The 27291-nt window shown below is 45.8% G+C and overlaps 1 protein-coding gene across 3 annotated transcripts in view; it reads right to left on the bottom strand.

The window, feature by feature from the left end:
- The window catches only part of AK9 (adenylate kinase 9), a 1784103-nt gene that overhangs the window by 1422630 nt on the left and 334182 nt on the right, over positions 1 to 27291 (bottom strand). For all 3 annotated transcript variants that reach the window (XM_069606660.1, XM_069606662.1, XM_069606661.1), the window contains exon 8: positions 10743 to 10931. In XM_069606660.1, the coding sequence (XP_069462761.1) occupies positions 10743 to 10931 (189 nt within the window). The remainder of the gene's footprint in view (positions 1 to 10742; positions 10932 to 27291) is intronic.

The raw sequence follows: 27291 nt of genomic DNA, 5'->3' as shown, positions 1-27291 counted from the left end.
TTCAAAAGAATACTTTCTGTCCCTAACTGCCTGGGCCTTGTTTTAAAGAAAAGAAAGAAGCCAAAATAGTGCTCGTAAGGATTTCCAACACGGTAATGTTTGTCCGTCATCCAAAAATCTTAATCTGCCCTAAATTCTGTCCCTATCACTAATACAAAAAAGAACTAACAAAAAACACAACACTATGGCTTCTCGCCCATGGTTTGACGGCTAGTAACAAAGGAAGCAGTCTACATCCCATCAAACCGCTTTGTGCACACAAAGGATAGGTAAGAGGCTTAATCGAAACCTCTACAAGAGTTTGAGGGGGGACTGCCCATGAATGTCGATGTTTCTTCTTGGGCTGCACGAAAGACTGCATTATTTAATTGAAGGGGCAGCTTGAGTACCCACGAAGGGTAGGATATATTGGGTTGCATGTGGTAAAGAATACATAAACTGGGAGAAATAAAACACAAAGCAGAAATAAGATTTGGGATTATATGTCAGTATTGATGAGGCATAATGGGCGGTATGAGCCAGAATCTTCGGGTGGCTTCCCCGGTTTCAGTAGCAGGGTGATAACCGCCACGCGCGTCGTGCCCAGCAGCTTGCCGGTTTCTAGTGCTTCGGTCCACATCAATAAGAGATGGGGAGCCAGTACTTCTATAAACTCCCTATAAAACTCAGCCACCAGCCTGTCGGAACCCAGTGCTTTACCCTTCGGAAGATTTTTTTATAGCTTCTTTAATCTCGCCCAGTGTTATCGGTGTGTCTGGGACATCGCAGGCTTCCCCTGATAGCAGTGTGTTAGTTATTTTTGCTAAATAATCATCAATTTCGCTGTCTGTGGCTATGCTTTGAGGGGAGCAAAAATTAGCATAAAAATCCTAAAACACCCCACTGATGATCTCCTGTTTCGTGACCACCACCCCGTCACCCCTAGCGACACACAGGATGTTCGTGCTGCCTCTCTCGCTGAGTACCATGTATGCCAATAGCTTACCCATCCTTTCTTGTTCCCCATACCTGCGTGCCACTGCTGGCCTATCAAAATAGCGCAGTTCCCTGTCCACTGCCTCTCAGAATTCATCTAGTTGTGTTTTAATGTCAGCGCGAATTTGTGCTGTTGGGGTGGTTGCATACATTGCATGCAGGCTGGCCAATGATTCTTCCCTCCTATTGAGTTCCCTACGTATGTCTCGGAGAACTCCTAGCTCTGTGGACATGGCGATACCCCGAATGTAAACCTTGAACGCTTGCCATAGGACCGCCTGTTGGGATACTGATCACTCGTTATTCTCAAAGAACTCAGTGACATTATGTGCCAGGCCGGTATTGTATACAGGGTCACTCAGTGCCCCTGCTTTGAACCGCCACTGTGCTGTCTGTGGGGCTCACTCTGGAATGGCTAACAGTAGTGTCACAGGGGAGGGGTCTGATAGTGTCCTGGGGCATATCTTGGCCTCAGTCACCCACCCCAGAGCCCTCTGAGACGTTAACCAAAGATCTATCCTGGAGTGCATGTCATGGGCTGATGAGTAAAAAATGTATGCCCTTTGTGCCCCGTGTAGTGAGCGCGGGGCGTCTTGCAAATCTAGGTCTGCCATATGCGTATGTATCGTGCCTGGTGCTCCTGTCAGGGTTCTGGGCGTGTCCGATGTTCTGTCCAGGTCTACATCCAGTATGATATTAAAGTCGTCCCCCTGCATATAACTTTAGCGGTCAGGTACTTAGCGCATTTACGGAAGACCTCTGCATAATACTCTGGGTCGTCTATGTTGGGGCCATATATGTTAACCAGTAATACTTCTGTGCTACCTAATTTCCCATGTACAACCACATATCTACCGTCTAGGCCACTCTCTGTTGTGTAGTGGATGAACAGGAGCGACCTATGGATCAAGGCCATGACCCCTCTGGCCCTCGTAGAGTAGGAGGTGAAGAAGCGATGCCCTCCCCACCCCACCCCACCTTCCTCATCTTCATTGGCATAGCAAGGCCCCTCACATTCCAGCTCAATAAATATCCCCGCCACCCCCTTATCAGCCATCATCTCTCATACGTTCTTGTATCACCTTCGCCATCCTGTATATTCTACCAGCAATGCAAAAACATGTTGCAGTAAATCTGTGCGCTTTTATATCTTTTTATTCCCAACTTCCCTCATCTGCCCCTCCCACATCCTCATAGTGCCCTGAACTTCAACTATGTTTACCCCATAACCCCTACCACTTCCCTCAACCCTCTTCCTTTTAACTAACCTATGCACTCGCATTGGGGGCGGCCACTGCAGTTGTGGCCAGGGTCCCGGTATATTGCATTGATATTTCGTCTGGTCTAAGTTTCTTTTGATCACACAATAACGTTGCCAACACACATAGTGAATTGCTGTAGTCTATAGGGCACTAGCAATCTGCTTCTGGCCCACATATCTGCAGGCAGCACTGCCTGCTAATCTCCACGTATATCTGCAGGCATGGACCAAGTCACTGGTACGTCACAGTCTGGCAGTGCCACAGTCTAAAATGAGGACTTTCAAAGTGTCCTGGGGGGTCACGTGATTATCGCCTTGGGCAACATGCCAGCCCTGCACCACAACGAGAGCATTGCTGCTCGCTTGCCTTACATCATCTCAAGCCTGCACCATCCCTCGCCCCTGATATGTGCTGTAGGGCGACCGCGGGCATCGATGCAACCCCGATCTACCATTCTCGTATTTACAGATGCTGCCCTCGTTGTGGTGGTGGTGGCCTACATACACAGCAGGTGCAATGTTCAGCAGCGCAGGTTACCTTACGATCAATTTTCTTCTGCTTTTGGGAACGTGAAGAAATAAGTTTTGTTTTGGTATTGCATGCACAGCCTTGCCGGCCGGGTATAGCATCGCATAAGGAATCTTGCGTTCTGTCAGTAGTTTCTTCACTCCGTTAAATGTTTGCCTTTCTTGCTGGGCCGCCAGGGTATAATCTGGGAAAATACGAATCACGCTTGACCCCATCTTTAGTGCTTGGTTATCCCTTGCGGCTCTTAAGACCATGTTCCTGTCTCTGTAGTTCATAAACCGTGCTATTATCGGCTGGGGGAAGGCGCCCGGTTTTGGCCTTGCTGCTACGGATCTGTGTGCCTGTTCGACCGTAAACATTGCCGACCACCCTTGGTCCCCCAGTAGTTCCCTTAATAACTCTTCCACTGCTAATTCCATTGGCCCTTTTAAGGCGTTCTCAGGCACTCCTATAATGCGTATGTTATCTCGACGAGATCTCGCCTCCAGATCCTCATACTTCAATTTGACGGTACCTAGATCTTTCGCCATGCTGGTCACTGTGTTCTGTAGCGCCTCTATTGCTTCCTCTGCCATACCGATCTGCGTCTCTGCTTCTGTGATGCGATGTGTGGCTTTTTCAAGCTGGGTTTGAATTGTTGTGACATTAATGTTGATACCATCGAGCTTGTCATTTATAGATGCAAATCCTTGTTGCATTGAGGTGAAGACGTTCTGTAGATCCATGGTTGCGGGAGCTAACTGTGATGTCAATGAATCCAAACCGTCAGTTTCTTCGTTCCCTGTGCTATATGATTTAGTGGTTGGCTTGGCGAATTTGTCCATCGCTCCACTTTTCTTGGAGGCCGCCTCCTTAGGCATTTTATTTGACACTGGGCTCCAGCACTATATGCTGCTTCGCTCGTACCGCGGTGTGAGATGTTTCCGACTCAATTCTGTAGTTAGCTTCTCCGGGTATAGCCTCTTCTGCACTGATCGGGATGCAAGCCTGGCGTGTCCAGTGCGATTATAGCATACGCACCGTGCCTCCCTTCTACAAGTGACTCCTCAGCTCCCTGTGCTCCTGTTTGCGTGTAGGTCCTCCTGATATGCTGCTTGGGTCACCTCTCTGACAACCCCTTCCCAAGTTTGCAAAGATGAGTTTGGACCCTGTTCAAGAGTCTCACCTGGTGATTTGCCCTCAGAGTGTAACTAAAGCGCTTTGGCGCTGTAGCTGAGTTGCTACATGTCCAGTTATGTCCATCTGGGCAACGGTGTGTCTACTACTTTGATGGCTGGAGTTGTAATACCTAGGTCTACTGCCAGGGGTACCAAGTCACCAGTAACAATCTCAAAGTGATGTCTCTCATGGGGGGGTGCACCCTGCATTCCTGCGTTGAGGTCCCCAGGGGATATGATATTCCTAGGAGAGCACATGGAGGCCAGTGGTGTGTTGTCCAGTCGCAGGGGCCTCGGGCGTGCAGGTCTGGTCTCGTGGGCTGCGTAAGTCACTCAAGCTGCAGAGCATTCCACTTCCAGCCCGGTCCCCCAGCGGGTCCTGTGGCCAACACGCGTGTCATGGCGTATGTTCTGCTCCAACCTCTGTTGGGGCTTCGGGCGTTGTTATAACTGGTATCTCTGTGTTTACGAGCACTAGGAAGAGCGCTTGTAACCTGGGCTTGGGATAATGTGTTACGCCGTGCTCATGGTCTCGGGACCGTTGGTGGTGTCCCATTATACTTAGGCCTGCATGCAAGGGCTTGGTTCAATCCTTCCCCCCTGCCTCTCCTACTGTGTCGCTGTGTGTCCTCCTTCGCAGGTGATGCAGGGTAGCACAGAGGGAGGCCGGGCAAGAGCTGAAGAGCCAGTCAGCCAGGACATGGGAATTCCGCCGTCCGATCGCGGGCCACCTCCGCCTGCCACTGTGCCTGCTTGTGATATGCTGTTGGGGAGACAATGTCCTCCCAGCGTGACCCTCAGGCACCGACCTCCCACTCCCGGCAGCCTGGCACCGGCGTCAGCTCTTCGCAGGGTGGGTTAGGGGCTTCGTCCACCGCCTCCACCACCCACCCGTAGTCTCCTACAATGCCGCTGTCTCAGGTGTAGGGCAGCAGTGGGAGGCATCCTCAAAGGTGCTTTGTCTCCTCTGCTCGGAGGCCAGGGAGGCCCAGTCGTGGGGCAGGCCGTATCTCTGCCATATCTCCAGTTCCACTGGAGTGATTTCGACAGTTTTTGGGCTGTGCACGCCTTGCAGGCTCACTCCCAGTCTTGTTCAATATGGTGAAGAACCGGACAGCATTTCTCGAGTATTTTGTCCGGGACACGGACACACTACTGGAGTTCACACAAGAGCCTGCATTCAGCTACGTGCACAAAAGCGCCCCCCTTGCTCTCAAAATATTGACTATAATTCTCCTTCTGTCCTCATTCTTATCCATCTCTCCTCTGCCTTCGACATGGTATACCACAACATCCTAATCTCCCGTTTCCGTTATACCCTGGGTATCACAGATCGAGCCCTGGCGTGGATTGCCTCCTTTCTCTCTGACCGTCCTTCCCAGGTGGAACTTGGGCCCTTTCTCTCCTCTATCACTCTCTCTACTTGTGTTGTCCCCCAGGGATCCAACCTATGCCCTTGGTTCTTCATTGTCTACATGGTCTCTCTGACAATGGGAAGTACTGCTACCAGGGGGTCAAACCCATGTTGGTCATATTTATCATGACCTAATTGGAGATCCCCAGTATTACAGATAGGATGAATCATAAAATCCAAAAGTTGTCTGAAAAGAAACATATAAATGAGCTGAGGAGTAAGTTCAATTAATTATATTTAAAAAGTGGAGTTGATTTTCACAAATAACAATGTAGGATTAAGAAAATATAATAACACTCCTAAAGGTGAAATTGCTTCTAAAGTAAATACAGTGTACCAGAGAAATCATAGTGAAAAAGAACTACTGTGAAAAGGGGCACATATTACACAAACATGAGAACCAGTGTCTAATTGGACATGGTTATCAAAATATGAGTTCGAATTCACAGACAATAATTCACAAAGCACATTAGGTGTTGACCCTTAAGTATTCACTAGAGAGAGGTTCGCTGTTGCACGAATCACAGAGAACACAAATATTATATAGAGTGCCGACAAAGTGTTATGCCAACAGGTAATCCAACTGACAATGATTCTACCAGAAGGTTCACATAAACATTCTATATTTCATTCTCTAGAGTAAACAGTGGTCTCTGTCTCTGTCTACTGTCGGCTCACTCTCAATAGGATTAAATCTATTCGACGTGCTGCCTGCATTTCTTACAAGCTAGCGGACCGTGAGGTGGATTTGGGACAGAGCACGAACTACGCGCTGCGCCATGCGATTTTGGGTATGTAAAGAAAAGGTGCATTATTTGGGGCATGATATATCAGCAGGGCATGTATCAGCAGGGAGCATAAGTATAACAGACGTACAGAAGCCATTTTAAAATTTCCCAACTGGACTGCAATTAGTCAGATGAGGTCCTTTTTGGGGGCAACAGAGTAGTGCCTTCACCATTATCCACATATGTGGTTACCCATCAGTCAATCCATTACAGGAAATGACTCATCTGCACACACATGAATCATTGGCAAAACAGAAAGGTGATGGCTGGAAGGTTTTGAATTAATCATAACCACGGGCAAAGCTCTGGGCAACCCTCCAGACCATCGTTTTTCAGCCTGCCAAGCCATTACAGAAGGGGAAAAACCATATGCAAATCAGGCTTGGTCCTACCCAAAAGGGGCAGTCCAGCCCGAACTGCTAGGTCACATCCCTTCTGCACGAGACCACAAGCATCCCCAGACATGTTCCAGCCTTGTTGGGCATCATCAGTGAGGAGTAGCTTGGGTCTCTAGGCCCGGCAGACTCGGGACCCACGTCTGGGCATACCCGTCCAACTCGGGGTGACTTTGGCAAAACAGAAAGGTGATGGCTGGAAGGTTTTGAATTAATCATAACCACGGGCAAAGCTCTGGGCAACCCTCCAGACCATCGTTTTTCAGCCTGCCAAGCCATTACAGAAGGGGAAAAACCATATGCAAATCAGGTTTGGTCCTACCCAAAAGGGCCAGTCCAGCCCGAACTGCTAGGTCACATCCCTTCTGCACGAGACCACAAGCATCCCCAGACATGTTTCAGCCTTGTTGGGCGTCATCAGTGAGGAGTAGCTTGGGTCTCTAGGCCCGGCAGACTCGGGACCCACGTCTGGGCATACCCGTCCAACTCGGGGTGACTTTGGCAAAACAGAAAGGTGATGGCTGGAAGGTTTTGAATTAATCATAACCACGGGCAAAGCTCTGGGCAACCCTCCAGACCATCGTTTTTCAGCCTGCCAAGCCATTACAGAAGGGGAAAAACCATATGCAAATCAGGCTTGGTCCTACGCAAAAGGGGCAGTCCAGCCCGAACTGCTAGGTCACATCCCTTCTGCACGAGACCACAAGCATCCCCAGACATGTTTCAGCCTTGTTGGGCGTCATCAGTGAGGAGTAGCTTGGGTCTCTAGGCCCGGCAGACTCGGGACCCACGTCTGGGCATACCCGTCCAACTCGGGGTGACTTTGGCAAAACAGAAAGGTGATGGCTGGAAGGTTTTGAATTAATCATAACCACGGGCAAAGCTCTGGGCAACCCTCCAGACCATCGTTTTTCAGCCTGCCAAGCCATTACAGAAGGGGAAAAACCATATGCAAATCAGGCTTGGTCCTACCCAAAAGGGGCAGTCCAGCCCGAACTGCTAGGTCACATCCCTTCTGCACGAGACCACAAGCATCCCCAGACATGTTTCAGCCTTGTTGGGCGTCATCAGTGAGGAGTAGCTTGGGTCTCTAGGCCCGGCAGACTCGGGACCCACGTCTGGGCATACCCGTCCAACTCGGGGTGACTTTGGCAAAACAGAAAGGTGATGGCTGGAAGGTTTTGAATTAATCATAACCACGGGCAAAGCTCTGGGCAACCCTCCAGACCATCGTTTTTCAGCCTGCCAAGCCATTACAGAAGGGGAAAAACCATATGCAAATCAGGCTTGGTCCTACCCAAAAGGGGCAGTCCAGCCCGAACTGCTAGGTCACATCCCTTCTGCACGAGACCACAAGCATCCCTCACTGATGACGCCTAACAAGGCTGAAACATGTCTGAGGATGCTTGTGGTCTCGTGCAAAAAGGATGTGACCTAGCAGTTCGGGCTGGACTACCCCTTTGGGGGTGGGACCAAGCCTGATTTGCTTATGGTCTTTCCCCTTTTGTAATGGCTTGGCAGGCGAAGGAGATGGTCTGGAGGGTTGCCCAGAGCAATGCCAGAGGTCAAGATTTATTCTAAACCTTCCAGCCATCAACTCTTTTGTTTTGCTATTGTCACCCCGAGTGGGAAGGGTATGCCCAGACGTGGGTCCCTTGCCTGCTGGGCCTAGAGACCCAAGCTACTCCTCACTGATGACGCCTAACAAGGCTGAAACATGTCTGAGGATGCTTGTGGTCTCGTGCAAAAGGGATGTGACCTAGCAGTTCGGGCTGGACTACCCCTTTGGGGGTGGGACCAAGCCTGATTTGCATATGGTCTTTCCCCTTTTGTAATGGCTTGGCAGGCGAAGAACGATGGTCTGGAGGGTTGCCCAGAGCAATGCCAGAGGTCAAGATTTATTCTAAACCTTCCAGCCATCAACTCTTGTGTTTTGCTATTGTCACCCCGAGTGGGAAGGGTATGCCCAGACGTGGGTACCTTGCCTGCTGGGCCTAGAGACCCAAGCTACTCCTCACTGATGACGCCTAACAAGGCTGAAACATGTCTGAGGATGCTTGTGGTCTCGTGCAAAAGGGATGTGACCTAGCAGTTCGGGCTGGACTACCCCTTTGGGGGTGGGACGAAGCCTGATTTGCATATGGTCTTTCCCCTTTTGTAATGGCTTGGCAGGCGAAGAACGATGGTCTGGAGGGTTGCCCAGAGCAATGCCAGAGGTCAAGATTTATTCTAAACCTTCCAGCCATCAACTCTTTTGTTTTGCTATTGTCACCCAGAGTGGGAAGGGTATGCCCAGACGTGGGTCCCTTGCCTGCTGGGCCTAGAGACCCAAGCTACTCCTCACTGATGACGCCTAACAAGGCTGAAACATGTCTGAGGATGCTTGTGGTCTCGTGCAAAAGGGATGTGACCTAGCAGTTCGGGCTGGACTACCCCTTTGGGGGTGGGACGAAGCCTGATTTGCATATGGTCTTTCCCCTTTTGTAATGGCTTGGCAGGCGAAGAACGATGGTCTGGAGGGTTGCCCAGAGCAATGCCAGAGGTCAAGATTTATTCTAAACCTTCCAGCCATCAACTCTTTTGTTTTGCTATTGTCACCCAGAGTGGGAAGGGTATGCCCAGACGTGGGTCCCTTGCCTGCTGGGCCTAGAGACCCAAGCTACCCCTCGCTGATGACGCCTAACAAGGCTGAAACATGTCTGAGGATGCTTGTGGTCTCGTGCAACTAGCAGTTCGGGCTGGACTACCCCTTTGGGGGTGGGACCAAGCCTGATTTGCATATGGTCTTTCCCCTTTTGTAATGGCTTGGCAGGCGAAGAACGATGGTCTGGAGGGTTGCCCAGAGCAATGCCAGAGGTCAAGATTTATTCTAAACCTTCCAGCCATCAACTCTTTTGTTTCACACATGAATCATTACAATGGTCAGAGGTGGCAGGGAATGCCTCTGTAGAGATAGAGTAAGCGTGTCTGTCCTGTCTGTGTCTGTACTTAGGTTGCCCTGCCAAATCCATTCTGTATTAGTTAAAAAGGAGGGAAATTACAGTACAGCATTTCCACCTTGGGGTAGTGGCCGCCGCACTAGTGGTGCAAAGGTCAGAGAGTGCTAGGATCATCCCTTACTGTGGCATTGTCACATTGTCACATTGTCACATTGTCACACTGTGGCTCAAAACACAGACCCATCATTTCTCAGCATCCAGATACACGACATATGATCTTGTTCTGCTCAATTCAGCCAATGTGATCCTCTCAGGAAGTTCAACATTGAATTCAGACTCATTGCTGCCATGTTCCTGTTCACCTAGCTTCCTCTCTGACTGACTCCCCCTCCCCGTTTTGGTTCTTTTTGCCTGTAACTAGCACTTAGCTGCCCTTGGGTTTAATACGCTCTTCTAAATGCAAAATATATCAATACAATAAATGGAGAGCCCCACAATTACCTCTTAATGACATCAGACGCTCTGGGTTCTATGGGGCTCAGCAGAATTCAACCACTGACCACCCACAGACAAAGAGAGGAGTTGGTCTTTAAGAGGCCAACGTGACCTTTGGTTACAGGACCTCCATGACATGAGCAGATTGAAGCAGGGTTCGGGAAACCCTTAAGCCCACATCAGGAGGCATTCTGCCGTATTAGGAGACAGGCTGGAGGGAGGTTGGTTTTTTACACGTTAACTTACTTCGAACTCTAACTTAGTTTTGACCCAGAACCTTGTTTTGATTTGAAACCTTATTTTGCACTTGTGCGAACTCCCAAGATACCCAATTGTGCCTAAAGGAGGACTTGGAATTTTGTTGTACTTGGAATTTTTTTTTATCTGTTGCTCTGAAATCCCGAGTTTAAAGCACCTGTCCAGAGGTTAACCTGGAACTTTGGTTTGTCCTTTTTGCCCCAATCCTGAGTTTGACATCTTTACACATCCTTTTTATAAGCAAAATACACATTGAGTGAAATGTTTATAGCCTCATCACATAATGAACGCCTTTGGGTGCATGATCTGCTATTCACAAACACAACTATTCAATCCACTTCATATTGATGAAGAACTACAACATATCACTGACCCAAATATAGTAAGTTAGGTTATGTTAAGTAGAAGTGCATACGTAGCACAATGAATGCCCCTGCAGGGGCATCTAGATGTTTTTGAGAGCCAGATTATTCACAGTGCAGTGATGAAACAAAGCAGACGTGCACCCTGAAGCAGTTATGTCTCCATTACCTGCTCTTCTTCAACTTCTTCCAGTTCTTCCTCTTCTGCTTCTTCTTCCTCTTCCTCACCTTCAGGCTTGGCCTTTTTCTTCTTTTTTTCTGGAATTGTGGGGTTCCATTGTTCTCGCTGATAAACTTGTCCTGTTCCAGGGTCCTGCTTTTGCCCCGATAATCTTTGGTTCAAATCATAGTCTGGGCACTGGCATGAAATGGATACATTGAAGTTAGAAGATTATTAAATGCATACATAAGAAAATACACCTGCAATTTAAAAGAATCCCAATATATCCAGTAGATAAAAGTACAGGGAGAATGTATGAATTATTGCCAAATTATTAAATGTGCTACTGCTGAGACTATACACATGACTACAAACACACAAGAGGTGACAGACAACTATGCAGAAGATAAAAACGTCACAAAAATCAGGAAAGCAAACCCTTCATAAAATACATAGGATTATGTAGTGTGCCTTGGCAACCAAACTCAAAACAATGCAAATTACAGATTTTCCCTTCCATGAATATGTGAGACCACTGTGTTTGTGCTTCGAAGCCAAGCTAAAAGCACTTTGCCAAATTCACTAAACCAAAAAAATCTCATAGTCAGAAAAAAACCCTTCACAAACTGCTTATAGCTATGCATTGTCAAATCAGAGTTTAAATAATGTCTGCAGAAGGACATCAAAAGCAAAATATGTTTGTGGCTAGTCCCATTTTTTTTTAGTTACCATGGGTACAAAGTAAATCTTCCAATACATTTTTATAGATTAGAAGGTAACATATTTTGAAAGCATATACTCCTCATCTCACAGTTTAAATGCACATCTCTGATCTACTTCTCGGTAACCCTGAGGGGTTCCTTGTCTTGTGTGGTTAATCTACGTTGTTAATTCAAAAATAGTGATTCCTTAATTATCTACAAACCTAGAGCCAGTTATGAGTTCATCCATCGATCATCATCGATGAGTCACATGAGAAGACTCAAGAAAGGGCAGAGCTCGCACAAGTACTCTCGCAGACATGCACAACAGGACCGGCACTCCATCAACGAAACAATCAGCCACGACTCACGGGTACGCATCGCATCTCATCTCGATGGAAGACAGCTGCATCCTTCCCAAGGCACGGTCACCCACCCACAAACATCTGCAATCACCCGATATTCGATCTCACATCGCACAACACCTCTGGCACTAAAATGCAGCTAAGTCCCACTATAAATATTCGGTCTAGCTGGGCACATAATCAGTCACCTTGACTGGCAGTTTCTTTGGATAGACTTCACAGCACCCAACCACAAGCAAACTCTACTTGGGTCCCTAACAGGGACTTGGCCATCCCGTCCTACCTTCGAACCTGCTAAAATGAACACATGCATTCCAATCTCCTCGTACCAATCTCTCATACCTCGGACTTCAATCCTCCAAGGGCGTTCATTCAACGATGCTTTGAGGCAATAACAATGGCAATAGGTGCTAATTAAATGCCATGTTACATTACATGTGTTTAGGAATACCCAGAGCTGGGGGTTAGAGGTCTACCAGGAAGAAACCCGGAGCGAGCGAGCGAGCGAGCGAGAGAGAGAGAGAGAGAGAGAGAGAAGGAGGGAGAGAAAGAGAAATGGGAAGAGAGGGAAAGAGAGATGGGCAGGGGAGAGAGAGAGCAGGAAAAAGAAAGAGCAAGAGTGGGAGAGAGAGCACGAGTGAGAGCAAGAGAAAGAAAGAGAAAGAGCAGGAAAGAGGAAGAGAAGAGAAAGAAAGAGCAAGAGAGCGAGAGAGCGGACAAGTGTGTGATAGAGGGAGGGAGGGATAGAAAGATGGGGAGAGGGAAAGAAAGATGGGCAGGGGAGAGAGAGGGAGAGGAAGAGAGAGAAAGAGCTAGAGTGAGCAGGAAAAAGAAAGAGGAAGAGAGGGACAGAGAGCATGAGTGAGAGCAAGAGAGAAAGAAAGAGAAACAGCATGAAAGTGGGAGGAGACAAGAGAAAGTGAACGAGAGAGAGAGCGAGAGAGAGTGAGAGCAAGAGTGAGGGGGAGGGAGAGAGCGGGAGAGAGAGAGCGAGGGAGAGAGCGGGAGGGAGAGAGAAGGAGACAAAGAAAGAGAAAGAGAGAAGGAGAAAGAGCAAGAGGGATAAAGGGTGAGAGCAAGAGAGAGAAAAACAGAGAGAGAGAGAGAGAGAGAGAGAGAGAGAGAGAGCGAGAGAGAGAGAGGGAGAGAGATGGACAGTGAGAAAGAGAGAGACTGGGCAGCCAGGAAAGCCACACAGCATTGCCATGCAGGAACATCAAACTCACCAAACTCACCAAGCCGCAAGGTACAATGCTAGACTACCAGGGACTAATACAGGGCATTCCCCGCCATTCAACACTGAGATTTTCCTGTGGGTTTAAAACAGAAAAGACTCCGAACATGAAACCTCCGTCTCCCCGACTGTCACTACTTTTCAGTGGATTTAGTGTGTAGGACTTAGTCCCTTATTTGAGAATTTTGGCTGGAAACAAGATGTATTGGGTGGGTAAGTCAGGGCCAGATTGCGCAGGTACATGGGCCCAATCCAGACAGGAGGAGGGCGATAAGAGAATCCCCCTCAGGAAATGTGGTTATTTGTGTGAGGTCAGAGGTGGAAGACCAAGAGCACAGCAGAAATGAGGAAGGAGCTGCAAAGTGTGGAGGTGATGTCTGGAGGTAACGTATTGGTTAGGGAGTGAAAGTGGTACTGCAGTGTGAGAATGCACGTTAGTGTGGCGAGTGTGGTTAGGGGTCTCAGTGTAGGGATTGATTGTGAAGTGCGTGGTACTGGATGAAAGGAGGGTGGCTGATTAGTAGTGCTGAGTAGTAGTAGTGTGAATGAGGGAGTAGTCGTTTGGAGGTAAGAGTGGTAATTGTAGTGGGAAGGTGTCATAGTATGTAGGTGGGAGTAGTAGGTTGAGGAAGGAGGGAAAAGCAACATCAACTGTTGGAGGTGGGAACTAAAGAAGTGACAGACATCACATGGGCAGAACACTGATGGGAGGGAGGAAGGGGAGTAGAAGGAAGAACAGGAAAGGTGAGAATGAGCAGCATGATGGGATGAAGGTTGAATCCAACAGAGTATCTGTAAGGCACACTTCCCAAATACCAATACAACACCAATAGCTGGACAGAGTAGGGAAGGTTAGGAAGTGCCAAACGGAGTTGAGAGAAAAAGAGTTTCTGCCTCTAGGTCTGACATCTAGTGGGAGGCAGCTCAAGACAGTAGGGGGGGTCAATCACCCATATCCACTAGCCTGGATATATGGGGTGCCTGGGTAAGAGCGAGGAAGAGGGATGACCCTAATGTCCACAAAAATGTCATTAAAAACCCTTGACCCACCTCTAAGCTGTGGAGAGATTCTTGTTGACAATTGTTTCTTAAAGTCATTTTTTATATTTCTAGCTTATCATGTAATTGTAACTCCTTTTAGATGAAGCTGTGGCAAACAGGCCATTGTTATTACTATTTATTCATTCTTTCCCTAATGCAGGCCCACACCGACTGAAAGGTGTGCTATAGAAAGAAATATAAAAGTACTTGGGTGCAGAAAAAATAACCACCTCTAGTCCCTCAGAAAGAGACTACTTAGCCAATTCATAGAATGAGAATGGAGGGAAATACAGTGAACTATGCAATTGGAATGGGTGTTTTATTTTAAATCTCTCAACAATAATCTCATAGGCCAAGTAGAATTAAAATTGCACTTGTGAATAAATTGGCAGAGCACCCATCTTCAATTACTGTGAGGAGTTTCAACTTTAATAGGTAAAACAAATGATTCATACTTTTCATTAAATTAGGAACAGATGAAGTAGCAATTGAAACTGAAGGCACTCACTCCCCACATTATCAATTAAAACTCAGAGTAAAGGAAACATCCCAGTAAGAAATGAGACCAAGATATTGTTATTTTGAGAATCAGCAAAAGTTTATGTAAGATTCAGCATCCAGTGAAACCTGTTGCCTTGAGAGGGCTCTGGCAAAAAATACAGAAACAATAGGTTTTAAAGGGTTACAGTGTCATCAGTGACGATTTCTATATAGTCTACAAGTTACATTTCCATTGGTTAGGGAGGGAGTGCACATATAGTTCTTTATGGGCCGGCTCCACGGGATTGGCTGATGACTTGGCGGGAGGGTGGATATCACATGGTTTAGCTGGGCCGGTCTGTGCGAGGTGAAGTTTGGGTCATGTCCGGAGAGGCGGTTGACTCTGGCTAAACTGATCTACACACTTATCCTAGACAGTAAATAATGATCATCACAATACCTTTTAAGAATGCATAAAAGGCCTATAAATTGTACACGTGTGTTTGCATTATCCCACTTTGGGTCACTGGTGAGGTGGAGGGTGTGGGGGTCTTGTCCCTGAGGTAACCTGTGGGGGTCGTGATTGATAGCTCTCAGTTCTGGCACATCAGAGTTGGAAGGGGGTTGAGTGACACATGTTAGTTTAAGACGGAATATACTGTGACAGGGGGTTGGTTTTATTGGGGGCACTCTAGGGTGGTCAGCAAGGAAGGGTCACACTTTAGATACATCAAAAGAATAGTTTTGGAGGGGCACAAGGTTGAACAAGCAGTAATTTTCCAACACCGGGGGTGAGGGGTGCAGGAGCAGGTTTGTTGAGATGTATTAACTAGAAGTCAGGGTTCAGCTCGGTCAAACACAGGACAGTTATCTCGGAGGAAGAATGAAACTAATACATTGTTTGCAACATCATGACTCAGTGTGAGAAAGGGATTTGGGAGGCAAAGGCACGGGAGGAAAAAGGTGGGGGCTGTCAGTGTTCGCTGTGTGCGCGGCACTGCTGAGGGGAAAGGAGACTTTGCACTGCCAGAATGCGGCCTAGTCCAAAGATGGAGTCAAGGTTTCACAAAATGGAGACAAACTGTCTTGCAATAGCCCCACCTCGGCTTATGCCTGGACCTCTATCCCCTATGGCTACAGAAGGGGAAATGAGGCGTTCCCCACTAGTGCAAGAGCAAGTGGTCCCTTTCACGTAGAATGTCTGGGGGGGCTCAATTGACCCCCTCCCTCCTTACAAAACTCCACGTAAGATCTTTCTACAAACTGATAGAGCCAAAAAAAAATGAAACCTGTTCTTCTTAAGGCTTAACCTAACCAACCATACAAATATTTGCAATACAATTGCCACTATGCAAACATCTGTTTATATCAAAATGTCATTATGGCAGCAAAACCATCGGCAGATGCCACAAGATCATTGTCGGTCATTGTGGTGGATTGAGAAACCTTGTGTCACATGAAATAAAGATTTAAACCGTTTTTATTAGAACATAATATTTGGATGGGATAAAGACCTCTAGAATCGAGGGGGTTTGCCTAGAACACAGGGACGTCATTTCACCAAAAGGCCTGGGATAGCGAAAGTGACATCACACGACCCTTGACCTCCGATGACATCACAGGAAGTGATGTCATTTGACTCCACCCGAAGTGACATCACAGTAAATGATGACACATGACCTTTCACTCCTTGACAAAACAGTAAGTGGCCTCACATAGCAATGTTCCTAAGTACACTACAAAAAATATGGTAGCAATATCACTATAATTTGATATACATTTCATACAAGAATGGATCACTATATGTACTGTATATATGAGTGTGTATAGGCCCATATTACCAAATTACTGTGAATGCAAGCAGACATCCAAGCCAAACAAATATACATAAAATATCACCCAAACTGTTTTGGTGGTCATTTATCAACCTCATAAGGATGAAAGGCTCAGTTGAGGTGTTTAAGAACAGACTAAATCAGTGACTCACCTCCTGAAGTGTACCTGAAAAAAAGCTTTAATGAGTCTAGCAATTATTGTACAGAATTCCAGAAAGACACATTCATTGTTATTTCTATTCTTTCTTATTTAGGATCACTGCTCAAAGTGTTATACCTGTGGAACCCCCCTGTTTTTTCTGTTGAGGACTGAACAAGAAAGCCAACCGCTCCAGAAAAAAAGAGCCACATGGCGCTGGCCACAAGCGAAGAGCTTACATTTATAGACAAACAATTTCTTTTAAAAAAAGAATTGATTTTTTATGGTTTATTTAGGGGTAGCAAGGGAGACCACAGAAGAATCAAGGGAGACCTCAGGGGTCGCACCTGCAACCTCTGGTGTGAACTCCAAATAACGTCCCTGCTAGAACACAAATGGTAATGCCTCTGTGAATAACCAACAGTGCCAAAATGGGTAAGGGTATAGTGTCAGGGTTCCAGCAAATTGATTTTATGGTTCCTTTTTAGACTGTGATGGTGTCTCCAAAGGGCGGTATCTTCCCCAGGACACTTCATCTAGCTCTGTCAATCAAAAATGCCTGTGGTTCTTGTTCTACAGCTAAAGGGTTTTCACATTGGACTTATACCAAGTAAAAAAAAAAGGGGGGAAAGGTTTGGACAAACTATAAAGTGTCAAGGACCTTTCTCCAGTGTTAATAACATAAGGAAGGCATGGTTACAACAGTAAGAGACAGACACAAGTGACCACAGTTCAAAGGTGTTTTATTGAACTTTAGAAAGGGTATGAAAAACACCTATCTAATCCTAAATCTAAAGGTGGGAGCAAGCTACAACCACCAAACATCAATAATTATATGATATTTTATTTGTATCGCGCTTATACACAAGTGTTTCAGAGCGTGACAAAGCAAGGGAGGGGAACAGTGGAGAACAAAACAATGATCTTACTGGGCCCAGTGACATTGAGAATGTGCAAGTGCATGGGAAAGGGAAATGAGGAAAAGTGCATGGAAGGGGGAGAGTGGAAAGTGCGGAGCAGAGGAGAAACAGATAAATAATAATAAATACAAATAAATAGATAATGGAGCAATAAACAGGGGTAGTGCAGCCAGCAAGTGGCAAGTACTGTGTTTACGGCAGCAGAACTGGGTAAGTCTGATAAGTGAATAAAAAGAAGAAAAATTGGGGGTTGGGGGACTGTAAGGGTACAGATACAGTCCCCAGTTCAAGGGGTGGCCGGGAGGCAGTGCCTGAGGGTGGCAGGGTGAGCAGGTACCTGGGCCCAGGAGACAGAGGGTGGCCAGGTGCACAGTGTCAAGAGAGAGCAGATCAGCAGGGCAGAGGGGGAGCAAAGGCAGATGCAAAGAGGAAGGTCTTGAGGTGCTTCCCGAACCGGAGATGGTTCACCTCAAGTTTTAGAGTGGCAGGGAAGACGAAGACGGATATCTACACCAGCTAGTTTCTTTGAGAAACGACTGACCCTGGGGGAGTTAGAGGTAGAGGAGCACAGAGCTCGAGAGGGGAGGTATTTGCGGAGGGATAGCTGAAGGTATTTTGGACCCAGGCCCCAGAAAAGCCTTGTGGACAATGCAAAGGGTTTTGAATTGTAATCCTTGTATCCACTAGGAGCCAATTGAGAGATTTCAGAGCTGGAGAGATATGATCCCAGGGCATGAGGACAAGGACAAGTGTCACAGTCCTGTTCTGGATTAGTTGCAGAGGGTGAAGAGTAGAGGCAGGTAGATTTAGAATAACACAGTGATCTCGAACGGTCTAACTGTCGGAAGCGGCTGAATCAGTGTTCGTTTTCAGTGCGGCTTGACAGTGACGTAGTGGAAGGTTCTTTCCTTTAACAGGAAGAGAGGAAGAACGAGAGTGAGAGGCGCAGGCAAGCGTTGCAGGTGAGCGTCCCTGCGTCCCTGCGGTTTGGAGGCTCAGGCTGAGGCCGTGGTCACAGCGGAGCTTGGAGACTGGACCAGAGACCGCAGTGTGTCACGTGGTCTGGGTGGGCAGCCTGGGCGGACGGCCTGAAACCTGAAGCGGCCTGAAGTGGCCAGCCCCGGCCATCCTCGCAAGGTGAACCGCAGGTGCATTGGTGTGCCTTGAGAGCCCCCGAGAGAGTCCGGGGGTGTAAGTAAGTGAGTTGGTCTGCATGTGAGGTCAGAGAAATTAGAAGCTGACCTGCAGTCCAACTCATCTGCTGACTAAGCACTGTTATTATTTTTTGGCACTGCTAACAAGGCACTGTTAATATTTTTGGCACCTGATCTGTGGGGGTCGTGTGTTGTGTGCCGGGCGCCCGATCGGAGTGGGAAACTGTGGAGACTGGGTCTCTTTGATCCCACTGACTGATCATTATATGTGAAGAGCTGTGGCTTTCTTTTGGCTTCGTGCATTGTGTTTGTGCCTGAAAAAAGAGGGCTGAAAGCAGTTAAAAAGTGATTGAAAGCTGGAGACTATGGAGACATTGTTTCTTTGATCCCGCTAATTAGGCTCTGCTTTGCTCTGGAAGAGCTGTGTGTGGCTGTGAGCCGAGTGATCATTCAAAGTAGGTGATCACGGAGCTGTGCTGGTTCTCGCTCCATTCCAGTTGCCAGCTATTCCTTCCACATGGTGTACTCTCTAAAACAGCAGCCAACCACTAGGTAGTGGGAAAGCACCCAGCAAGTCCCCTGAAGTCCTGCTTTGCCGCGGGAGACTCTGCTGCCATTTTGCTATTTTGACAACGTTTGAATATTCCAACTGCTACCTCCAGAAGGCTTTGCTGCAAATCAGAGGCGGGCTTACTTAAGGGAGCTGGCGCGTGCTTCCAGCAAGTCCCCTGAAGTCCCGCTTTGCTGCTTCGCCACGCTCGTCGAGCGGAGTGGTGAGAGTTTGTGAGCGTGGGGTTATTATTTAATCTATTATCTTTTCACACTTGCATAGGTTTTTTTTTTTTTGAGCCCATAAACTAGATATCACTATGAAACGAGGTATTACCTCTTTAAAAACGGGATGCCCATTGTAACTGCTCTACACTGTACAAATGGTGCAAGCCTCTCTTATAATTCTCCATCTGCTCTAACTAAGAAACCTCGTTTAAGCTCTACACCTCGCACGGGCATCATGAAACACCAACCCAAAAAGTAAAGCTGAGCTACTTTTAGGGATGGACATTCGCCGTTTTTGCGGTGAATCAAGTCATTTGGACTCTTTTGACTGGAATAATGGGGACATATCATCTGCAGAACCTGTTTGTCTTGACAAAGTATCCATTGGTACAAAAAGAGACTTTGCATATAGGCAGTCTACCAAGCTCAAGGCATTGGATGATGGAATAGCCAGTGAGATATCAAAGGCCGTGCCCTCAGCTGCTTCCACAGTTACTTTTGCAAAGGAACATGTTTCTTTAACAGACAGCATCTTGCTAAATAATGTGCTAACTGGTTCCGTTGTGCCATCTGCAAATGTACCTAGCATCTTTGCCTTATCTGCTAATGACATATCCACTTCTAAATTGTCTACCATAACGAACAATGGAGATATGTCTGTAATTGATCTTGATACTAATGCATCTTGTTTTTCAGCACACACTACTTCTGAAAATCTGTCCAAATCCCCAATATTGTTTACAAACTTTAGTGCTGCCAATTCTGTGGACAAATTGTCATTTATTGCTCCTACACCCCGAAAAATGGGGGGTAACTGCACTTCTGAGTTTGGTTTGGTTGAAACCAAAATTATAAATAGCGCTATTGCGTTGACTTCTATGAATACTGCGATTCTTGCTTTAGCTAAATTGTTTGAAGTATTAGCTAGCAAGGCTGACGTGCATTCAAATCAGCTTAACCAGTTACTATCCAAACGACTTACGATCTCTAACAAGCTTGAAAGTCTGAGTCAACCTACTACCTTTCCCATTATTAAAAGGTCAGTAGTTTCTCAGACTTCCCTTCAATCTGATGCCGCGGTGCAGTGCTATCAGACCATTCCGTGTATACCGAATCCTATAATTAATCCGATGAACGTCGTAAGTGAAGTTCTAGATGATCAGCAGAAAAAAACAAATTACTCACTTTTTGGTGACGCAAAGATAAATCCTTTTGATGCAGTGAAGTTAAGCCCAAAAAGGGTGAGCTTCCAAAAAAAATCTAAAAACATCAAATCTGTGGCCAAACGAGCAACACAAACTAAATCCTTTGTCAAACATCTTTCAACTCCACTGACAACTACTGTAAGTGCTTCCAAAGCGATAGCAAACAAATATCTTCTGCAATCACAAGCAAAGAGGGCAAAGATATTACCAGTCTCTGCTGCCCCTTCTACTGCCTACAGTCCTTTAAATGATCTGATAAGTGCTGCTGCCGATATTTCTCGCGACACTTCAAAAAGACAAATATCCAATGGCTTTTGTTTTAAACCTTCTCTGGCCACAGGAATCTCAAGCTCTGAAAAACGTCGGAAAGAAATAAGGCAAGCAGTTGATGAGTACATGTCCTCCAAACCTGTTGTAAAGAAGCTGTCCTTTGCGCCAAGTGAAACGGTTAATGTATATGAGCCTTCTGCTCCCGCTTCACAGAAAGCGCAAATATCATGTTTGCAAGCTTCTGACAAGATTGACTTAACCCAAACCATGTCACAGGCCCACTCCCAGAATATGACAAATGTCCCCGCCTCTAATCTTGTGGTATCTACCGACAAGGAAAGGTTGATTGAATCTACGCTGACCAAGTTGTTTGAGGCTTCTACCTCCTCTCAAATCAAAGCCTGTAGTGATAACCATTCAATCTCCAACGCTCTGCCTAATCAACCGAGACAAAAACCCTTGACCGTGTGCCTTAAACGTCCTGCAGTTTTGTCTATATTTAGTGAAATCCCTGAGCCCGATGATATTGGCACCATCGACCTTGAGCTAGTGGAGTTCATTGATGATGTAAAGCGGTCCTCAGTGATCCTTTGGATCAATTCTAGGAAATCCGTGGCACGGGCTGAAAAGAGGGAAGCCCTTAAACTCCCTGCAGAGACACGATTAGCTGTGCTAACCCTGATCAAAACCAGATATAGAAATTGGGTAAGAGGCATGAAGTCCAAATTATATCAATCTGATGGAAGCAACATGATGAATATATTAACATCTAAAAACTCTGCTCAGTCATGGAACATCATTAATCGAGTAACAGCAGGTCTTAAAGCTGCCGTTCAAACTACCGACGTGTCTGAGGAGATGTGGGTCCAATATTATTCAAAACTATTTGCTGCACTCATGGTACACTCTAAACCAGCCATGCTTGACTTATAACCTTGTTTCCATCTATCGTTTGACAAAGATGATATTTTGTACTTCATCAAACAAGCAAGTAATTCCAGAGCACCTGGCCCGGATGGCATGTCAAACATACAAATAAAGCAATTCCCGGACATTTGGGCAGATATACTGTACCTTATTTTTGAGAACATTAATGTTTCACAGAAAATCCCAACGTCCTGGAAGCAATCCATCGTTATACCCATTTATAAAAAGGGTGCTCAAGCCAACCCTGCTAGCTACAGACCGATCTCCTTTCTTGATGTGCCCGGGAAGATCTTCTGTCGTATTATTCTGAGAGAGTTGAACACTTGGACTAAAAACTGTTTTAAGAGAGATCCCCTTCAATCAGGATTTGTGAGTGTTCTTGGTACTCTTCCTAACATTATCACCATCAATATGCTTAAGTCAAAATATGCTTGTCGAAAACAATCTCTATATTTTGCATTTATTGATTTCCGCTCAGCATTCGACTCTATAAATCGTGATCTGCTATTTCATAGTTAAAATTGCTTGGTTGCCCAGCATCTCTTCTAGCCTTAGTTATTCAGCTACACACGGCTACCTCCATGCGAGTTAGGTTATCCTTAGAAGGTATCCCATCTTCCTCTTTTCCCACTTTTTGGGACTTAAGCAGGGATGTAGTCTAGCTTCAATTTTGTTCAATTTATTCATTTTTGACATGGGCTTATCCTTTCTCGGAATTATGTTGGATGCTCCTGAATTGGGAGGTCAGCGCATTCCTTGGTTGTTGTACGCTGATGATCTGGTCTTAATATCCTAAACCCCCAAGGGGCTCCAAAATTTGTTAACAGCCCTTTCTGAATATATTGTGACCAACCAGTTGACAATAAATCTGACCAAATCTCAGATTTTGGTTTGCAGACCACAAGGCAAATCTAAAAATACTACTACAAATTGGTTGCTGCAACAGGAACCCATGGTACTAGTATTGGAATACAAACATTTGGGGCTTGTTATACAAAAAAGTGTTGGTGATAATAAATATCTGACCACCTTACACTCAAAACTTCTGACTCTGACCTCACAGGCTAGAATACTCCTGTATAAATATGGGAAATTCATCTTAAAGCATCTCCTAATGTTCTATGAGCAAAAAGTCATCCCTATTCTTCTTTATGCTGTTGAATCAAAGCTATATTCAAACGACAAAATGTGGAATAAACTGGAGGCGGGTTTTTGGAAAAGGGTTCTACATTTAGCGGCTTGTTCTCCTATGCCCATATTACGATTCGAATTAGGTTTGAATTCGTTAGCTAGCAGAGTTAAGTGGAGAATGCGTTCATTCTTCCGTAAGTGCTTGCTTGGCGTGGCAAATAATAACATCTTGAGCACCGTTGCCCGCTACCTGTCTTCCTCTACTCTTGCTATTCCTTTAAAATGGCGTAAACGTCACTGAATACTTTGATAGAAGCTGATTTTCCATTACAGCTCCTAATTGAAAATACAGCCCTTGCCAAAATAAAGTACTACCGTTGCGATTGGATACAAAATTATGAATTGTGCACAAAATACAAAGATTTCAATAATAATCAGTTTGAAATCAAGCGGTTGGGTCAAGTGGCAGGCTATTTAATGAAATGCCCTTCGGCGAAGATACGGAATACATTTTTACTCTTGAGACTTAACCTATGGACTACTAGGGAAGTTTTGGTGAGGGGTAAAATTATTTCTGCAGACTTAAACTATTGTTGGTTTTGTGAATCCTATCCATTGAGGGAAACCTTACAACATTTGATAATTTCCTGCCCCGATTTGAAAGACTTGCGGGTCAAATCTTTTGCGAATATGTTGAATTTGTATGAGGACCTGGATGAAAAGCAAATATGGTGTATTTTATTTAACAGTACAAGATTTTCGGTCATAAAGGCTATGGTGCACTTTTTGGATGCCATATTGCCCAGTGAAATTCTTTTACAAACCTAATTTTGATCTGAGAACATTATTTGTAAATACCTAAAGTAATGCATTTTAATTTTTTTTTATTTTTTTGTCTGTTTTGGAGAAATGAGTTGAAATGTGTAAGATTTTAAGTTTTAATTGCTTTATCTGCTCTTACTTTGTTTCATTTTCAATGGTCCTCATTGATATTTTATTATTGCAAAAATCGTGTTATTAATTATGTTGTATGATCTATGAAATGTATATTTGTTTTTTGAAAAGTTGATTTATTCAGCTGTATCAAAAAAATTAAAAAAATAAAAAATAACAGTCCTAGTGGTGTTCGGTCAAAACAAAAGGGCATATACTAAAAAACCTATTGACAATCCTTACCTCTAAATACAAATATTGTGGCAAACAATGTTATGTAAAAGAAAGAACTGTTCAAGGAATGATATGTCAGAATATTCAGCCCGTTGGCACCCTCCAGCTTAGCACAGTCTCTGGCTTCTCTTGTACGAGTGTGCAGTTCAAACATAAGCATCAGGGCCTTCCGTGCACAAGTCTCTTTGCCTTTCAAAAGCTCTTCTTTCCGAGGGCCTGATGTGACGAACAAACAATACGTTCTTTTTCTCTTAGGATTTCACACATACTCAATTTTTCAGGTGATTCACTATTCACCTCAGATCCCCCTCAGCCGAGCTCAGATCTATTTCAACACAGTGTTCTATCAGTCTCCCTCCGCCGGGCTCAGAGAAATTTGAATTCACTTTAACACAAACTTGCTTTAACCCAAGGTTTCAATTAATCTCCCACGTTTGGGCTCAGACCAACTTTATCTATTTCGTCATCAAGTTGGTGTCCGGTCAAATGGTCGACAGACAAATGGTCGACAGGACAATTGGTCGACACCATTTGGTCGACAGGTCAAATGGTTGAATTTTTTTTTAATTTACATATATATTTTTTGGTTTTCGTAGGGGAAAAAAAGGGGTTTTTAGCAAAAAAAAAAAAAAAGGGGGGTAGAGAGGGCACCCCCCCAAAAAAAAAAAAATTGTGAAAAAACACAACAAAAAAATTCGACCAATTGACCTGTCGACCTTTTGGTGTCGACCAATTGTCCTGTCGACCATTTATTTTCGACCAAATGACCTAGAACCCATCAAGTTGATTTACTGTGTCAACATCGAAGACTTTCGATTATCCACCGGATTTTGCTTGACATGTTGCAGAACCACTTGATTCACAATCCTTTGCCTTCTCTTTCACTTTTGCCCCCTCTCAGTTGGATAATTCACAGAGACCTTTGAATGAGCACGCATGCAGTGCCGGATCACTCTGACAAAGGTATTGTATCTTGGTTTCAAAGTTCAATCACTTATCTGTTGTTCAATTTTCCTTGTGTTGGTTATCATATGCATTTCATACACTGTTCGATTCAGTGCTAACCATCCAATGTTGCCACTTGCAACATTGGCTTGAACACAGACCGGTCTAGTATCAACCTCCCCAACTCACCGGCTGTGTTGATTTCACTGGCACTGCTTTGTTGTAGGAGCCAATGACAGTACCACCACAGCAGGCGATTCTACCCCGCCTTGATTATCAACGCGGGAGGGCCCCGGGTACCTTTGACACATAATGCAGGATTCTTCATCCTGGTTTCCTGGTCTCAGGCTTTCTAGTCTCTAGGTTTCGTGAAAGTAACGGTTCCTTGTCGAAAAAGTCAAGAGCACTTCCCTCCTTGCGATACCCTTCTGTTTCGCCGTCTTTCTCCTCCTCAACTGCCATCTTGGAACTGCTCCTTCCTTGTGTTTTGCCTCACTCAGGGTCTGCTCTCGTGCTCCGCCTTTTATCCGTTTGGGAAAACGTAATGAAGTCAGGTGTATGTGATGGTCAATAACTGCCTGTTCCTGCCTGACCATGGGACGGACATATCAGGTACACGGCGCGGGTGTTTGTCCGTTTTCTCTCAAAGCAAGCTGGCTGTGAAAAAGTGTTTGTGTTGTGAAAGGGGGGGGTTGAATTCCTAAGAATCCTACCTGGTCGGATCAGGTAAAGTTGTTACAGGGAAGGGGATACTGCGTCTCACCATCTGGTGTGCCACTCCCCAAAGACCCCTCACCCAGGTGATCCTCCCACATTGGTCCACCCCCAGGAACTGGATCCAAAAGCGATGGCCGTTTCCTGGCCACCTGGATGACAGATCCTCGGGACTAGCGGGTGAGGTACCTTCAGGTTTCTCACAATACCCAGATCCTCCAACTTCACCACGGGCTAAGGGGTATAGCACCCAGACCCACCTTGGTTCAATTTCAGTGACAAAGATACAACTGCAAGATGCTGCTTTGCTCAGGTTACAGTCCTATTGCTTTAGCACTTAGCCGCTTCTTTGTCAAGTGTTCTTCAGAGTGATAAAACACCCAGCTCGCCATCTGTAAACCAGCTAAGAGGATAGTGCCTAGCCTCCTCCCTCCTGATGCAGGGTTGTAATGCCCCAATTCACTAGTGCAATATATGGTGCCCTTCCCTTTCATCACGCCATGTGGTCCCAGTTCTATGGGAGCTTTGACTGCCCGGCACAGTCCCCATTGGAGTCCAATGTTACCACTGAGCCTCTAGTTGAGGGGGCAATCCAGACCCTATACCAGGTGCTTTGTAGTTACACCACAAGTCCCTTGACAAACCTCCTGCATATGAGGGAAATCAGACATGGGCCCCTTAGAGGCAACGAATGGCAAGAAGACCTTATGACACCTCGAGAGGTTTCGATACGAGCCAGGTACAGATTGGTCTAGTTGAAGATACTGTACAGAACCTATTACACCAGGGAGGCTGTTCGGCTGGGGGTGGGAAGAGCTCACCAATTGTTTGTGCTGCTGCACACCACTGGAGACGTTCTATCATTCCATATGGTCATGTGTGAAAATTGAGATCTTCTGAAACTCTGCTGGCAATCCTCCCCAGAGGTGGTGTCGCAGCCGGTCCTGATGGAATGAAAACTATTTTCTTCTTGGAATTTGGAGTCAAGAGCTTGGGGAGGGTGCAGCCCACTCAAGATATGAAAAGCTGCTCACCTTGATTATTGCGAAAAGGAATATTGCTATGCTGTGGGGGCAAAGGAGGCCCCTAAAGTGTCCAAATGCGTGTTGGATATGGACAATTGTATGGCATCAGAGGCAAGAGTGTACAATGCTAGGGGTTGTCCCGAGAAGTTGGGAAGATCTGGAACAAATTGGCCGATGCCGACTGACCCTTTACTAACATAATGGGTAAGCTCCCTGACATCAGAAGGTGGGTTGTGCGATACTTAGATGTATTGTTTACCAGTGTGTGGAACGTTGATTTGATTTATGGTCTTGATCCATAGGAGATGGTGGTATTGTCCTTTTTGTTTTGTATGGTTTGTTATTTTGAAAAACCAATACAAAATTGTGTTTAGAAAGCCCCAAAAAGATTTGGTGCGCTTCTCAAAGCGAGCTGTGTTCTCCCCTTCTGGTCAGGGTCCCAATCTAATGGCCCTGCCTCAGTCGTGGCACCAGTCTTCTATTAAGTCTTAAATCCAGTCACAGGTTTAAGGACTGGTTTTTAGCTTT

The sequence above is a fragment of the Ambystoma mexicanum genome, chromosome 4p, assembly GCF_040938575.1.
Source record: "Ambystoma mexicanum isolate Mex_15411 chromosome 4p, UKY_AmexF1_1, whole genome shotgun sequence".
Taxonomy (NCBI): Eukaryota; Metazoa; Chordata; class Amphibia; order Caudata; family Ambystomatidae; genus Ambystoma; species Ambystoma mexicanum.
Note: the sequence above shows the minus strand (reverse complement) of the source record. Positions and strands in the feature narration are given on the sequence as shown.